Source organism: Aethalodelphis obliquidens, unplaced genomic scaffold, assembly GCF_003676395.1.
Source record: "Aethalodelphis obliquidens isolate GAN/ISIS:26980383/991018 unplaced genomic scaffold, ASM367639v1 scaffold5, whole genome shotgun sequence".
Classification (NCBI taxonomy): Eukaryota; Metazoa; Chordata; class Mammalia; order Artiodactyla; family Delphinidae; genus Aethalodelphis; species Aethalodelphis obliquidens.
In genome coordinates, this window is record NW_020837949.1 from 51789594 (window position 1) to 51806869 (window position 17276).

Below are 17276 nucleotides of genomic sequence, written 5' to 3' on the forward strand. Positions count from 1 at the left end.
AGAACCACTGGTTTAATAAATCAGGCCAGAAATCCAAACAAAACAAATCTAAGCAAATAACAACCCTAAATCTATATAGAAACCCCAGGGTTTTTCAATCTTGCTCTTATACTGCCTAAGAAACAACACATAGTATTTTATCGTATTTTAAATGGTGAGCTTTATGTCATGCTTGGTAGTCAAAGAAAAAGGTTACTGTCACGCTTCAATAAAAGCAGTTGTTAAAATAAATTGGTAATATAATGCTGCATTGAATATTTTTTTAATTTTAAATTTATCAAGCTAAGCTTGGTGTGAAAAAAAAAGATTGCTTCTCTGTGAATCATATATTTGAATATTACGATTTTGCCTTTCATTCCTGGAATGACTAATTCTAGACTTTATAACTTAGAGCTTGGTTGCCAAATTAATTTAAGCATATTTAATGTTTGCCTGAGTTTTATAACAGTCCAAATGGGGTTAATATATTATTTATATGTCTTAAACTTGGATGCTGTATTCTTGCTCTAGGATCTTAAGGTGTATAAGACCATTTAAAATTCTGCATGCTTTATAACTGCTTAATAAAATAAGCTGACAGAAGAAATAAATAGTTGGAATGTTCTAGGAAATGAGACCTACATTCACATTGAAAAAAGCTAAAATATTCCTGTGGAAGAGTTTCTTTAAACTTATTGGTAGGGGTGTAATGTATAGAAAAAAAGATTTGATAGCCCCCTGCATAACTTTGGGCACAGTAGTTACTTTGTAGACTGAAAGGGAAATTGCTAGTTTATTGAGAAGAAACATGATCTCTTCTGGAGTTCTAAATAGAGTAAATACTCTGTAAAAATTCTGCAGTGGATCTCACTCTTTATAAACATCAGGAAAAAGAATAGAAGGAATTAGTGAGATCTGGGAACTCTCTGTGGAACTGTCCTCGGCATGAAGGATGTTTTTACTCAAATAACATAGCCTAAAGCAAAAGTAAAATGATTAGTTTCTGCATAAGGAGTACAGTTCTATAGTAGGATGTTCAAAAATTTTATTCTTTTAATTTATTGGGGAGTTTTTGGCTAAGAGAATAAGATTTACTTAAATTCTCTCACTATATAATTATTTTCTTGGTCAAGTATTTAATTTTAAATTAAATAATATGGTAAAGAAGTGTAGAAATCAATGAATTCCAGCAGAATTTCTGTTGTTCTTTTGTACAAAATAGGAGTCATTCTATACTTAGCAAATGGTGTTGAAAAATCTAGGGAATTATGTAATAATTGTGCTAAGTTCCATTTATTTTCATTCATCAGTAGAAAGTTCCTTTTAAAATAGACATTGTTAGCAATTAACTGGTATGATACGTGGAAAAGATTTAAAGTCCAGTGCTATTTTCTAAAGTACTTCAAGAAGAGCTTAAAATATCAATTTGAATCATTACCAGATTTTAGCAAAATCTCAATGGGTTTTGACTTTTAAACAGTTAAATATTGTACCAAATTATGTGACTCCTCCTAAGTATATGTAGTTTGTCAAAATGCTTTTCTTATGTGGTACAACGTGGGTATGTAAATTTTGCTTCTTGTAGACAATTCATTTAAAGATGGCAGGACACAAAGAGCAGAAGGTCTTAACGGTACATGGACTTTGTGAGAGACACCTCCATGATAAACATCTGACTCATTTCAGTTATTGGACAGTTAACCAACAGTGTCACGTTTGGGGGGAACATATTTGTGGAGAAAAATGCCAATTCTCAGAAAATAATTTTGTTGTTTAAGAAAACCTAAATATTACTTTGATAAAGGCAGGTTCAATTGAGCAAATCTTAATGAAATCTCTTGGAAGTCCATGTTCTCATAGTATTTGAATGGAAGCCATTGCTTTACAATTAAGAAACATCTATGGTGGGACCCCATTATAACTCTGTTGCGTGGGTTATGTAACCGAAATATGTAGTGAATTTGCTATATATGGTTCTTGGGAATGTAATTGGCTTGCCTTGCATCCTGATACTTTTCAATTACAAACTCTTGTAATGGGGTTCCATTGTATTTGACTTTTCTTAAATTGAATGTTGTGTAATTCTGCCTTCTTCATGAAGACTTTCATGTTCTCTTCATTCTTTCATTTCAGATTTTTTCTTTCTTGATTTATTTTAATGCACAGTAATGCTTAGAAATGTTGCTTACTGATTTCAAAACATTCATTTGATTATATTTTTGAACAATATATATACATTTTCAATTTCAGGTCAAATGGACTCTCTCATTCTTGGAGTGAAAGGATTCCAGACACAAAACATATTTCGGACATCTGTGAAAATGGACGACCTCGCAGTAACTCTTGGCAAGGTATAGGGCAGCATTCTGAACCCGTCTGTCCACATAACCTAAAGTCTATATTTTGTGGTTCCCGGTTGTAAAGACTTGTTCTTTTTTGTTGGGTCTTAAGCTCTTCTCCCAACAGAGAGGAGGGCATTTATTATGAGAGAATCCAGTTCTTTTTTCTTGGATGGGAAATGATGGGATTTGGTAGCACCAGCTCACTGGACACATTGAGAAGGCTGCACAATGCTCGAAAGCCCTCTGTTCTGGGCTGGTGCTGGTTGTGAATTGCACCCACTTGAAATACAGTAATTAAACACACAGCGGTTGTTTTATTTATATTCAAATCTAGCCATAAACCATCTTTTTCAGGTAACCTGGGAGGCAACAGAAAGAAAATCAGAGGCAAAAGATTTAGACCTCGGTCTAATTCAACTGAGTAAGTCTGAACCTCTAATGGAAAAAGACACTCCAAGGTCCTGTGCAATTAGTGTGAAAAGTTAATTAACCAGATCATCAAAGAACTGTAAACCATGCCTCTTGGTCTTGGTTTTGTCTTTTTAATTCTTTTTTTTTGCCGTTTTAAAATTAACCATGGCTTTTCTCTTTTACATAGGCATCTCCGCAACTGTGCCCAAACCAATACTCCTTGATAGTGGGGGTCTCACCCTCGCTGCAGGCTTTGTCCTCCAGTAACCTGCCATTGTGGTGTTTCAGTTCCGTTTGAAGGGAATTTTGATAACATTCCTTTCTTCTCATCACCCGGGGGTCCAGCCATTTAGAGGGGTCACCCTTCCTCTTCCCAGTATTCACACAACCTAGAAGCATCAGGGGAAGATTCCCACTGTACTAGAGCATGAGAACTGCTCACAGTGTGAAACCACCGCTCCAAGGGCTTCATGGCTGCCATCTAAGCATTCTCTCAGACTACTGGAATATGGTTCCCTTTTAAATTTTCCTTCTGAGGACATTTAAAAGGGCATTTACCTAAACTTGCTCTTTAACGGAATCATTGTCACTAAATGCAACACTATCCATTTTAAATGATAGCCACACTTTTTTTTTTTTTAATAGTGGGGATAGGGTCAGCAGTTACATTTAAAGTCACTTATAATGAAGTAAACACCATACACTTTTTTTGTTTGTTTCTCCACTTAAGAAAGTTCAAGCAAAACCAAGCTTCCTGAAACCTTTATCTCCCATCATGGAATAAAACACATCCTTAGTTTCCTTGTGGACCTTGCCACCTGGTTTTAATTAACTGTACTCTTTGCACCCACCTAAAAAAAAATTTTTTTTTTTTTTACTTATTTCTCACTGCAGTGCTAGTGATGATTCCCTGCATCTCTATTGCTTCTTCATGCCTTAATACTTAAAAAAATCTGAATAGCAGATATTTGTTAACCGCGTGTCAGAAACTCACGTTAGCTTTTCCATCATATACTCTGCCTTTTTCAGTCCAGGACAATAACATTGCCCTGAAATTTGGAGCTTCCTGCTGATGGTATTGTCTTGTAAGTGGCTCGTCAAAGTTTACTAGAGGATACTTTACCTTAGAAACAATAGATAGGTTCCAGTGATACCACTGCATGGTCCAGACTGGCATCATAGAACTCCATCACAAATAACTAATCCGTTAGAGTTTATCTTATACATCCCCAAAGCGCTTGAATGCTTTAGGGCTCATTGTGGATAAACTCTTCTTGGAATGTTGTTTGATTTGTTTTGCATGAGGTCACCTGGTAAGAGCTTCTTAGCTTATCTCAGTTGCTCACGAGAGTCCAGGTAAAACTGCAGAATGTTCTTCAGAACTTCCTTTGTGTACTGTTTAGTGTTCTAACAGTACTTCCTATAACAAGGCTTTGAAAACTCTTAAGTGAACAACAACCAAATATCCAATATTGTATTAAAGCTATGAGTTTAGGACCCAAGGAACACTTGGTGTTTAGCAACGTTTTCTAGCATAATCACTTATTTTTTTTAAAAAAAAATTACGTATCATGTAACAAATATTATGATATATAGATAACCCTTGAGAAATCTTGCCTGTGAGATAATTATTACATTTAATAAGACATTATAATGAAGTCATCTTTATGAAGAAGAAGTGTTCAGGACGCTCTCAGATTTTTCAGACTTTCAGATTTGGTTACATGACTCATGTAACCTAAATGGAGCCAAGTCCGTGAAGCTGATCACTGTTCTCACATTCTCACATACCTTATTGTTCGGACACTATGTTTTATTTTGTTTTTCTTAAAAGAAATCCTAATACACAGCATATCAAGAATTATGTCGACAGGTTTTTAAAATACTTTCCGTATTTGTTAAATAATCCCATTTGCTTCTGATATAGCAGTATCACTTGTGTAATTATAAGAGGAGCAGAATGACCACGGACAAACATCTCTTTTAAAATTTTTTTTAGATAATGAGGTATTATCGGGTCCCTTATTTCAACATTATTTCAACATTCCCTTTAGTATCCCAAAGGATGATGAAACATCAGGACATGCCCCCCAGATGCATACTCTGCTATAAAATGTCCTTGTTTATTGTACTGTTTTTCCACTCAAAGTTTTGCATCTTCCTCACTGTTGTACATGATGTAAAGAAAGTTTTTGGCTTAGACTTTGTATTATATATTGTGTTTTTACAGGAGGGAGCCCCAAGCACCTGAGCCTGGGCACTCCCTCGCCCAGACAGTCCCATCCCAAGGCATAAACCCAGGGGGCTCTGACAGCCCCCAGACAGGGAGTCTGGATCACAGGTCAGTCTCCACCTGCCCCTTCATTTTGGGCTGCCACTTAATCCGCCTCCAAGTCCCTTCCTTGGCTGAGAACAGGGTCATTTGATCTGTGACTGACCCCCAGCGTCTGCTCGGAGGTGGTCCTGGTCCAGCCAGCATCAGCTAATTTTCCTCTGCCTTTCCATCATCCTGGAGAACACAGAGAGCTCTCCTCTCCTGTCGAACGCATTTTTTTTTTTTTTTTTTTTTTTGCATGTTGCGCTACAAGCCAAGTCAAGCCACGTAGGCAGATGTATCACAGTTTGATGAAATCCCATCACTCCAGTCAGCACTACCTAGAGATGTTAGGAGGCCCACTGTGAAGACACTTTCATGGGCACATCCCCAGAGGGAACTACAGTTGAGAGCTCTCTTCAGTGACCTCTAGTGAAGTGATCACAGCTTTCTGAGATGTTCCCGGACACAGAGAGAAAGGTCCACCATGTGCAAGTCAGGCCATGTAGCTGTAGGTTTCCTGGAACATCCATGGCTGTCCCTTAGAGCTTCTGAGATTGACAGTGAAAGGAACACATGTCTCCTCCTGGAAGTGGCCGACTGCCTGTGGGTGACTCAGTTTGCTATGCGGCTGTGTTTCACCCGGTAACAGCTGCATGGGCTTTTTCTATGGTTTTCCCCAGGCCAGAGCATTCACTAGCCTTTATGTGTGGCTGCACTTGCTTTTTGACTTTTTTCTTTTTGTTCAGAGTCTCAGTGGAAATCTTTATGCAAGTTTTAATTGGCTATCTCTGTCAAAAGCACAAGTTGGCAATGATTGTGGCTAAAGGCAAAAAGAAGTGCGAGTTGTTCTCAAGTCAGGGGACACTGTCTTAGCAAAAATGGTCGTGTAAGCATGAAAAACAATCAAGCCCTTCCCTCAGGAGGGAACTCGTGATGTTATTTTGTGGCGTACATTGGTTATAGCTAACAAGTTGAGGAAAATCACTATGGAAAATAATCTAATTTTGTTTGTTTAACTGTGGAAATGTATCTTGATTTAAGTGTATCTACTAACTAAAACTAAATATGGAGGAAAGAAGCAGACTTTAACCACAAAAAAAGCAGTGTTTTTTTATCACTTTCCCTGGTTTGTTTCCAAATAACTTTAAAAGTTTTATGGAGCTCGAATCTTTATTGTCTATAGCATCTCTAGAAGTTACCTTTTAAATGAGAAAACTCAGTAAAACCTCCAAATTCTTCCATGAGTGAATTTGTTGAAACTGTATTTATTTGACAAGGGCATATTCTAAGAGAATGTGATTTTGCTTGGCTCCCAGGGTAAAAATCAAAAGAAACTGAAAAAAACCAAAAAAAACCCCAAAACCCTTGCACTCATAATTTTACTGCCTTTAACATTTTTCTTTATGCAGTAATTCTGATGGAGACTTTGGCCAGATCCATCAGGGAAGCGTTAACTAAGGTTGTTGTTATCCTCTGGCAGTCACTCCTTAGTGATCAGACACTTGGAAGGCAACCTGTGAGGGCCATTTCCTACTGGAAACATGAGTGTGGAGTGCACAAAGGGGAGGAAGGGACATCGCAGCTGCACCTAAGTTACTAAACCCACCTTCAAGAACATGGAGGCCTCTTGGGACCACACTTACTGTGCGCTGGGGCTCCAGGATCAGAAGAGTGGGTCCCTTTCTGCTCCTCATAGAGCCAGCTGGGTCACCTTTCTCGTTGACTCCAGCTTGGGATCTGCTCTCAGGAGTGAGACAGAGGCCGTGTAACATCTTTCCTTTCATATTGGAAAGAGAACGTGACCCCTTTTAATTGTTCTTGGGGTGTTATATTCCCAAACACCAGGTTGGAATTGCAGCCATCTGAATATTCTCAGAAAGGCCCATTATCATTTGAAAACCAAGAAGCCAAATGAGTGGTGGCCTGGAAAAAGCCACTTTGGAGGTGGGTGAATGGGACTGCTGACAGATCTCTGAGAGAGAGCTTCTGATGCACTTTGGGAAACCACTGGAAAGGCTTTCCCTGAAAGGTTGAATGCATTCTAGAATGCCTTGAGCCTTGTTGTAGCTGAGTTTATTGCCATGTCATTGTACAGACTGCCTCATAATCACCCAGCATCCATCCTGGTTTATTTGCTATAGTCATTAGTGTTTGGAGGGTGAAGAACATCCTTGCTAAGCTTGTGCTGTGTATTTTCAGATTTTCTATCTTGTTCTGCTTTCTTTGTTCCTTCCATTGCTTTCTGCAGGTATTTAAACCCATGGTTCAAAAGAGACTATAATGTAGCTAAGTGGGTAGAAGATGTGAATAAAAACACTGAAGGACCATACTTTAGGTATTTTATAAATTAATTTTATATCCTTTTCAAACTCTCCCAGCACATTCAAATACTGTAGTGTGACTGGCTCTCTATCTTGTATCTCCCAATACAAGTTCCCATAGGTGGAAAGGGTCCTTGTTTATTTGCTGCCTTTTGATCTCTGTTTTTGGCTTCGTGAGCAAGTCTAGTTCTTTTCTGAACGTTTCAAATGAAGCCATTTGAAAGGGTTGCCATTTAGTGCATGTCCCTATCCCCATCTTGAGCTTTTTAGTAGCTTTCTCTTCACGCTATGCTATGTAGTGTTCTATGGGCATGAAACATACTTTCCACTAATAAAGAAGCACTATTAACCTGAACAATTTAATTTCTAGAATCTAGCGGTTTCATAATGCATTTTTCCTACTTACTGCCTGAAGAGTGCATAGTGCATACAAAAACTCAAGGAAAAACGTGAAAAGAAACCATATGAAATGTGGTGGAATTTTACTTTGAGTAAAAACACTGATTTGATGGAACTTGAAAATTGTTGAGGTAACATTGACCACATGAGAGTGTGTGGAATGAGTTTAGGCTTTATTTGTTCAGTACAACCATTTGCTATCAGAGAAGGCTATGCTGGAAAAGGGTTTTACAGATTCTCAAAAAAGCATCTAAAGGAATTTTTTATTCCAGTAAGAATGTCGTTGTCTTACCCTTCAGATAGAACAGGAAACAGATCAGAAACACGATCTTGATTCACAAAAGAGCAGACAGAATACTCCTACATTTTAGAAACTAGCAAATTTACTCAGTTCACTGCAGCTCACGTAACATTAGAGGTCAGAGAGAATTTCCACGGCTCTTAATGGCATTTTTTTCACTCTTTATAATATCAAACTGACTTCCTAGATGTCAACATGGACTTTATATCTGACTACTTTGTGGACAACTAATGTAAAGAAGCAATATAGACTCAATTACTACCTCTTCTGAACATAACTTCAACAATAAGCTTTCAGATTACTTATTACCATGACTTGGGTCAGCATTTATCAGATATCAAAATATGTATGTGTTTTTAACTCTCAGCACCCATATAAGGTGGACTTTCTCTTCCAGTGTACCATTTAGTTTAGACATGTATAGTTTGAGAAAATGATTAGACCTACCTGCGTTTTTAATTTGATCCATACATTTGCATATAACCCAAGGGAAGCATAACCCCTGCCTGCTCACAAAAATACCTCCTGCTTTTATACCCCATCTTTCCCTCCTGCCCTGTCCCTCTGCTAATACCACTTTCGCACTGAACCTCATATACATACACTCACATTCAAACATCCCACCCTCACCTGTAGCTCCCAAGATGGCCAGCGTCAGGAAGACAGGTAAGATGATTTTGAATGTTATTTGGAATCTTGGCTCACCTGCAGTCCTATTTCTCTTTTCCTCAGGCTTGTGGGCAGATTATAATTTGTATTAGCCGTGGAACCAAAACACAATGACTTTGGTCCCTTATGGGGTAGGGCTTATATACCTAAATGGACTTAGCATTTTGCAGCCGTAATTTGTGAAATGGTACTCCGGAAGAGTTGATTCACCTCCCTGGGTAAGCTGAGTAGTTTACGTGGGTCCCAGAGAAGAGTTCACATTTCTTAAAACCAGCCCCCAGGTCTGCCCAGAAGCTGCATGACTAAATGTAATTTGGATGGGGAAATGCTTCAGCTCCCCCGGGTGCACGTGCAAAGCTGCAAGGGCAATTGTAGAGGGTTCCTTTATCTCCTCTTGTACTATGAGATGTTGGTCCTACAGTGGACAGTCATAGGAGGAATTCCTTATTAAAAATCCATATTTATGTTTAAAGGCTAGATATAATTCAGAGGAGGGTTACAAGTTAACTGTCATTTGGGGGTTACTAAGGGTTATGCCTGTAAGACTTGGAAATCAACATAGAATTTTTGTGGAAGTGGTGAATAATTGAGGTATCCCAGGGCTTGCAACGCAATGATTCTAACGCAACAGAGTGAATTTCATCCACTGTCTGTCCACACCAAGCCTCATGTAGGAGGCACAGAGCACCCACACCTTGGCTTATGCTCTGCCAGCCCTATGGTTAAGCTCAGGTCTGCTTCATCTGCCGCCAGGTCATTCAGGGCTACCTCTCCTGCCAAAACCACCAATGAGGGCAAAGGTCACTTTATTAGTCACCCACGGGGTGTGGGGTTTGCGGCATCCTTATCAAAATGCAATGTGGGGACTTTGCAGAAAACTGGTCCGAAATACTGCCCAGCATTTAAAAAAAAAAAAAAAATTGTATCCATATCACTATGAAGAGCAAAGCAAATGCCAAAAGATTTTGAGCGATCGGAGTGCCTCACTTGGGCTCCCTTAGCCAGTTCTCATAGGACAGCATTTGCTCAAATTGTGGTCAATATATATTCAGATCATCACAAAGGAGCAGGTGAGGTCAGAGTGAGAGCATTATCTTCTCATACCTAGATCCTGGGGGCAGTTCTGTTGGTGACAGTGCTTTACAAGCTCTTAGACGGTTTCCTTACTATTGGGTATTATCCACTGGATTCCTCACTTCATCAGCGGTTTGTGAGTTCTCTTCCATGATCTTGTGGATATGCAGTAACTCTGGAAAGAAACTAATGATAATAACTGTCTGAGTGCCTGCATTGTTCCTTTATTTCTCACAACATCATGAGATGTAGGCATTCTTATTCCCTTTCTATGAAGCAAAAGAGTAACTCGAGATAGCACAGCCAGTAAGTGTCAGAACCTGAATTACGAGCCTGGCTCTGACTCCAAAATCTCTTCTTTTTCCATCCGACTACTATAAAATTTGCACATGAGCACAGCCGAGTGAATAGGTGGTAGGCGTGTGTCCCACGTGTGTGACTGGCCTGGTTTTTGCCTGTTCTGGGGGACAGAAGTGAGATTGGCCTTGCCTATCTACAGAAGGCAAACCCAGGAGGTCTGATGCAGCCCCAAGACACACTACAATCCATTGGCACAGGACGTCCCTTCACTGTGTAATTCTAAATGGCACCCACTATGGTTATTACGGTTTTTAAAAACGCAGTAATGATAACGGTTAGCATTTGTCCAAAATTTACTTTGTAAATGAATGAGCTGGGCTGGTGCCTGGTTTTCAGTGGAAGCCAGATTGGAACCACCAACCAAGTAGCCAAGGTCAGAAAAGAGCCTGGAGGTGGTTTTGAAGAAATGTCTTTCGTAGACATTTGTGAAATATGAAGTTTGTTTTCCCTAAACTGATTTACCCTGCCTTGTTCTCTACTCTTATTTTGACGCCTGCTCTGGTGCTGCCCATCCCCCCAAGATATTCCCTTGATACTGTCACACACTACCCAACCTCACACCTGATGCCTCTTGCTCCTCCTAAACTGTGCTGCTTGGTTTCTCTTCCCATTAGGATCCAAAGTGTCAGTTAAACTAGTGTGTTAGTGTGAGAAGTAGTAAATGTGCAGTTTCTGTGGGGTTCTGGAGGACACCACTATGTTTGTTTTTAAAAAACTCATTGGCTTTGGCCAGGGAAAGCTATTTGAGGGGAAGACTGGACTTCCAGCACCTTCACTGGAATGGCCCTGTATGTATACAAAGCTGGTCACTTGGACCCATGGCCGAGTGAATGGCTGGCATGACTTTGAAGCTATAAGCCAATAATACCTCATCCTATGGACACCCACACACACTGCAGAGAATGAAAAAGAGGACTCAGTTTGTATGATCCCCTAAAGTAAACAAGATTTAGCTGTTTGCGTACCTGACTCGTTTTTCTGAACATGGATATCTTATCAGTAGTGATTAGGCTAAAATCCAAACCCAGGTTAATATCCCTAGTTTTAGAAAGATATATTTAAATCTTTACATACAAAAGTATGTGCTCATTCTACACATACTGAATTTGTTTCCTAAAGATCATCGTCCTATTTGAAATGTCTTCCTAAAATGGAAAATAATCATGAATTTCTGAATTAGAAAAAGATGTGGTAGTACATTGCTTTAATAGTACTTTAAAAAAAATAGTACTTTAGAGGATTTGAAGTACTTACATTCTAAGTTCCAACCATCTCCTCCGCGATGGATAGCATTAATACAGCAGAGGTCAAACAGCTGCAATATTGGGACAGTTCACATTAAGGAGTGAACATTTCTGGACATTTTCCAGAAACAGAGGAAACATTAGGAATTACAGATTTAAAGTAAACTGAATCACTCTTGAGTCTTAAAACTGAGCCAAATCTCAGGGTTTGTAGGAAAAACTATTTTCAAATCTTAGCTTGAATTTAGTGTCCATAAAATAGAAACTGATTTGAAAACTACAGCAGAACCAGAGCAAAGAATGATATATGGATAGGAACGGAAATTTAAAATCAGGGAGAAAAGGACATCTTCATTTGGTGCAGGCAGTACAGTAACTAGATCTCCCCCCTACAGAAGGCTACCACACCACAAGCAGTCGCAGGCTGAGTCAGTCACTTACAGCAGATGCAACGCACCCCACTGAAATAAGTACCTGTGCTTCAGCATGGCGGTGCCACCAGTTCAGTGATGTGGTCATTACCGCCTTGCACCAGGAATTGAGGGGTCATGGATGTGTAGTGGTGACATTTGTGAATGGGTAGCTACTGCCGAATTATCATGTTTATTTTTCACTGACACAGTGTGAATCGAGGCTTTTCACTCTCAGCTGTTTTTTTTTCACTTTAAAGACAAAATAGCAGATATGGTCTCTTCCAGTGCGCTCTGCTTAGTCACAAATATTACCACTGTGCATGCAGAATCAAACAAGAACAGCATAATGTACCAAGAGCTTATGCAGATCTTTCATATGGAATATCTCCATGATGAGAACACATTATCCAAATAGGAAGAGTTTTTGTTGTTGTGTTTGGTTTTAGTTTTAGTAAAATTCCAGTCATTAAAGTGTTGCCACCTTATTGACATGACAAGTATACCCTACATGAGTTACCAAGGTCTATGTCTATGGCTTAGAATCCTCCCCTATACAGAAATGATGATTGTAGGGACTAATCAGACCATTTTTGTATGTTCTCATCAGACTCTTTGTTTGGCTGGAACTCTGCACTCCTTACCGCTTGCATGTTTACTAATGTGTTATTAAAACCCTCGTATTTGCCTTTGTTCTTTCACGACTAACACACTGGCCTCTGAATGCATGAGTTTTGTGTAAACTGGTGTGTGACTTAGTAACTAATAAATGTATCAGTTGTACTTTCAGATCTTAAAACTATAATTGGAATTACTGCACTAAAAACATTTTTTACATTAAGTGATAAAAATAAGGTAGACTATTAATATATCGTACACTTAATTTACCACTATGAGCTCTTAGAGTATTTTTTGATCCCTTCTTCATTTTAGCTTTTTAAAAATCTATTCTATAAAAAACCTCATTAGTGGCTTTCTAGCTGAAAAGTATTCTGTGTACTAATATTTAAACAATCCATTGCAGTTTTGAAGTTAGGAAGATAAAATTCTAGCATTCTAGTGTTGTGAATGACAGAGTATGTCCCAGTAGTTAAACCTTTGCAGTAGTGGCCTATGAAAGTAGAAATCAGAGGGTTCTTTCTGAACCCATTTTTCAGATACTTGAAAAGATATTAGGCAATCACATAATATGTATTTCATGTGTTCTCAACGTCTCAGGACTTTATCTCCTGCCAAGTCTCCTTCTTCGTCAACTGGGTCTATTGCCTCCAGCAGAAAATACCCTTATCCAATGCCTCCCCTTCCTGATGAGGAGAAGAAAGTGAACCGACAAAGTGCCAGGGTATGTGGGAACTTCTTCCATATGCTAACATCCTCAGTCATGATCGTTTATCTGTGAGTTGATGTTTTAAAAGAGAGAGCCATTTTTCCTTTTTTTGTTCATAAGAACATGAGAAAAATTGAGTTTGGAAAATAGTAGATTCTTGGGGCTTTTGGGCCCAGATTTGTATTGGCAAATTTGTTTAATTATTGATGAATTCTAGAGATATTTGGCTTATATTAATTATTCACTGCTATATATTTACATCTTTTATTATTCATTGCAGCTACTATATTACAACCTGGAAGAGACAAAACAGAGAGTGTATTTTGCTTTATCAGTTTTTACATATACCTTGAAATGCCAGAGATTAAGTAAACCAGCCTCATTTCCATGCCCAGTTTGCTAACTCAGGCCTTTTGTTGGCTAATAACACCGAGTAGGATTTAAAAAATAGGAACCTATGACAGAAAGTCAGATCAGTGTCTTGGGGATGGGGGTAGAATCTGGATAACTGTACAAGGAAAGGAACCTTGAAAATCTGTAATATTAAGAGTATGGCGGGGGCTTTCCTGGTGGCGCAGTGGTTGAGAGTCCGCCTGCCGATGCAGGGGACACGGGTTCGTGCCCCGGTCCGGATAGGCCCGTGAGCCATGGCCGCTGGGCCTGCGCGTCCGGAGCCTGTGCTCCGCAACGGGAGAGGCCACATCAGTGAGAGGCCCGCCTACCGCAAAAAAAAACACAAAAAAACAAAACAAAAAAAAAGAGTATGGCCAAGGGTATGGTGAAATTTAGCAACCTTTTATTAAAAAAAAACATTAAAAACATATTTGGAATTTACTATTTTTATAAAAATGATTCATCAGAAGTTTCATGTAAATACTAAGTCCTCCTTTACATTTAAATTATGATTTTATTTAGTCTCACATAATTCCCAGAACACATCCATTATGTGAAATTTGAGATACAGTCGAGTTTAGAGAGGCAGACCAACCCTCAGAAACTTACGTGAAAGATATAACTAAAGAATAATTACCTTTATTGGTGTGCAGGCTCTGTTGTGGTCAGTTACACTATAATTTTGATCTTCTCAGAAACAATGTTGCAAAAAAATAAAGCTTTAAAAGCCTGGACAGATTTATCTGCTAGTGGGTCCTTGGTTCCTAGACCTTTTGGCTTTGAAAGATATTTCAGAGCCTCTTGGACCCTGAACTTACATTATGGGGCCCAAGGTAAACATGGATCATTCAAATTTTAACTTGATCAATTCAGAGTCAGTAAGAAAACATGTGCTGGTTAGATCACTATAATCGAAAAGACTTTAAAAACAATCGGTGGTATTTTATTAACCATACAAAAAATTACCTTCATATATTAATATGGGCAATGGTAAAAGATGGAAAGGAAGACGATAACTCAGATTCCCAGCACTCAGCTTTTGGCCTTAAAAAAAAAAAGACTTGTGAGTAGGCATCCACTTGTTTGTGATATAAGTATGTGGTAATGAAACCTTAGGCTGATGTCATTCCTTCCCTCCCCAGGGAATTGCTAAAGTAGAACACCTCACATTTTCTCCCTGATAAATTGTCTACATTGCTGTTTTGTTCTATCTAACTGGGGACATTCTTTTAACTGTTGTCATGCCAGGGTGCAGGTTTTTGGAGATGTTCCCACATGAGAGCCCATGAAAATGACATCCTCCAGAAGAAATGGCTGGCCCTTGACCTTTTCTCTAGGCTGAGTGGGGCAGCTGTGAAGACTGTAGCCTTGGGGACAGTTGTGTGAAAGGTCTGCTTGGTTCTTGGTTCCCATGAGCAAGTAGCAGAATCCTATAGAATAGGCAGCCCCTGTCTCTGGGCTGTCTTTGTGGTCTGTGGACAATCTAACGAGCAGATCTTTCTATCAGCAAGCCTTCTGTTACAGCTATCCAGACACGGCCAAGGTCATGCCTATTCTTAAAAGCGATGGCTTGGCAATTCTTTGCTCCTTTTTCCTCACTGGGATAATCGTCACCTTCAGATTTCCCCAGTGTCATTCCTTTGTTCCTCTCTTCTTTCTTCGAGCTGTCATTTATTATTTAATCTTCGTAACCGTTTGTGAAGAAACTGGGCTCACTGAAGGTGAAGTCTGGACTCTTAACTACTCTGTATCATCATCTGAGCGTCAATCCAGATCTTCTTTCCCTCAGACGCCCTGCACACCTCCTGCTTAACCATTCATTTTCACTTGTCTCCACCAATAGGTGTCATCCACACACAAAGATCCTCACAGTTGAGAGATTTGGTGTCTTTTTTTAATGAAAAGGACATATAAAGTGGACCTAAAGTAGGTAACAGAATATTTCCATGAAGAGTCAAGAGAACATATTAAGAGAATCTGTAGAGAAACATCCACTTAGTCACTTAGCTATTTCTCCTTTTTTTTTTCCTTAGAAACTCATTGGGTATCATACTATGACTGGCCCCAGATTTCCAGTAAAAATGGGATTTGGTTGGAAATTGGATGCAACCTATGTTACACTAATCTTAGTCTTTCTTTGTTCATGTTCATAATAATTATACCCACATGATATTGCCTGGAAACATATTTTATCAGCTTGATCTTTTTTCTTTTTTTTTAATTGGCGTTCCTTCTCTGGTGAACTGAATTGCACTTATATTTGATCATGCCAAACTTGTATTCAGTCCATTAAGGCAATTACTGAGTATTTTAGAAATTAGATATCAATGGGGCTGGTAAAAAGAAATGGTGGCAGAGGCCAGGAGAGGGAAGAGGTGAGGGAATTACGAAATTGACATCCTGCCCTGGATACATCATTCTACTCTGATATGTCCACTCCTGAGACAGGACAATTGTTTAGCAGATAGTGATGGATTTGGAGAGTGTATAGCCTGACCACAGGCCCAGAGCAATGATTTTTAATTGGGTGGTGGTGGTATTAATGGACTCACACTTTCCTAAGGTCAGTAGTTCTCAGCATTGACTGTACTGAATTGTCTGAAGGACTTTTAAAATATACTGATGCCTGAGTCCCAACCAGAGAGATTCTGATTTAGTTGGTCTGGTGTGCTGTCTAGGCAGTGGGATTTTTAAAACATCCCCAGATCATTGAAATGTACAGCTGGGTTGAGAACCACTGTTCTAGATGGCTGTATCAGAATCCTGGGGAAAATAAGGGTATGTGTAGTTTTAAAAAAATAATATTTTAAATTATTTCATTTGAGACACAATATTTAATTTATTCAAAATTTCAAGTAATATTGGGTGGGCCAAAAAGTTCGTTTGGTTTTTTCCATAAGATGGCTCTAATAGCACTTAGTTGTCTTTAACTGCACTCGAAACAGTTTTGTTGGATTGGATTGTGACAGCTGTCATGTCAGCGTGCATTTAAAAAAAAAACTTATCAAAATTGGTGAATTTTTGTGTAGCCATTTTAATTTTTAAGATGGAAGAGAAAAGCAACATTTCAGCATGTTATGCTTTATTATTTCAAGAAAGGTAAAAATGCAACTGAAAAGCAAAAAAAAGATTTGTGCAGTGTATGGAGAAGGTGCTGTGACTGATCGAACGTGTCAAAAGTGGTTTGTGAAGTTTTGTGCTGGAGATTTCTCACTGGATGATGCTCCACAGTCGGGTAGACCAGTTGAAGTTGATAGCGATCAAATCGAGATATTAATTGAGAACAATCAATGTTATACCACGTGGGAGATAGCCAGCATACTCAAAATATCCAAATCAAGCATTGAAAATCATTTGCACCAGCTTGGTTATTTGAATTGCTTTGACGTTTGGGTTCCCCATAAGCAAAAAAAAAACCTTCTTGACCATATTTACACATGCGATTCTCTACTGAAACGTAATGAAAATGTTCTCTTTTTAAAACAAATTGTGACAGGCGATGCAAAGTGTATACTGTACAATAACATGGAACGGAAGAAAGTGTGGGGCAAGCGAAATGAACCACCACCAACCACACCAAAGGCGGGTCTTCATCCAAAGCATGTGATGTTGCATATATGGTGGGATTGGAAGGGAGTCCTCTATTATGAGCTCCTTCCAGAAAAACTAAATGATTAATTCCCACAGGTACTGCATACAGTTAAACCAACTGAAAGCAGCACTCAACAA

General features: G+C 38.9%; 1 protein-coding gene across 1 annotated transcript in view; it reads left to right on the forward strand.

Annotated features, from left to right (window-relative positions):
* Positions 1-17276, forward strand: part of ADAM22 (ADAM metallopeptidase domain 22) — a 197537-nt gene that overhangs the window by 177118 nt on the left and 3143 nt on the right. The window contains exons 23-25 of the mRNA XM_027102789.1: positions 2230-2330; positions 2676-2742; positions 13046-13169. Of these exons, the coding sequence (XP_026958590.1) occupies positions 2230-2330; positions 2676-2742; positions 13046-13169 (292 nt within the window). The remainder of the gene's footprint in view (positions 1-2229; positions 2331-2675; positions 2743-13045; positions 13170-17276) is intronic.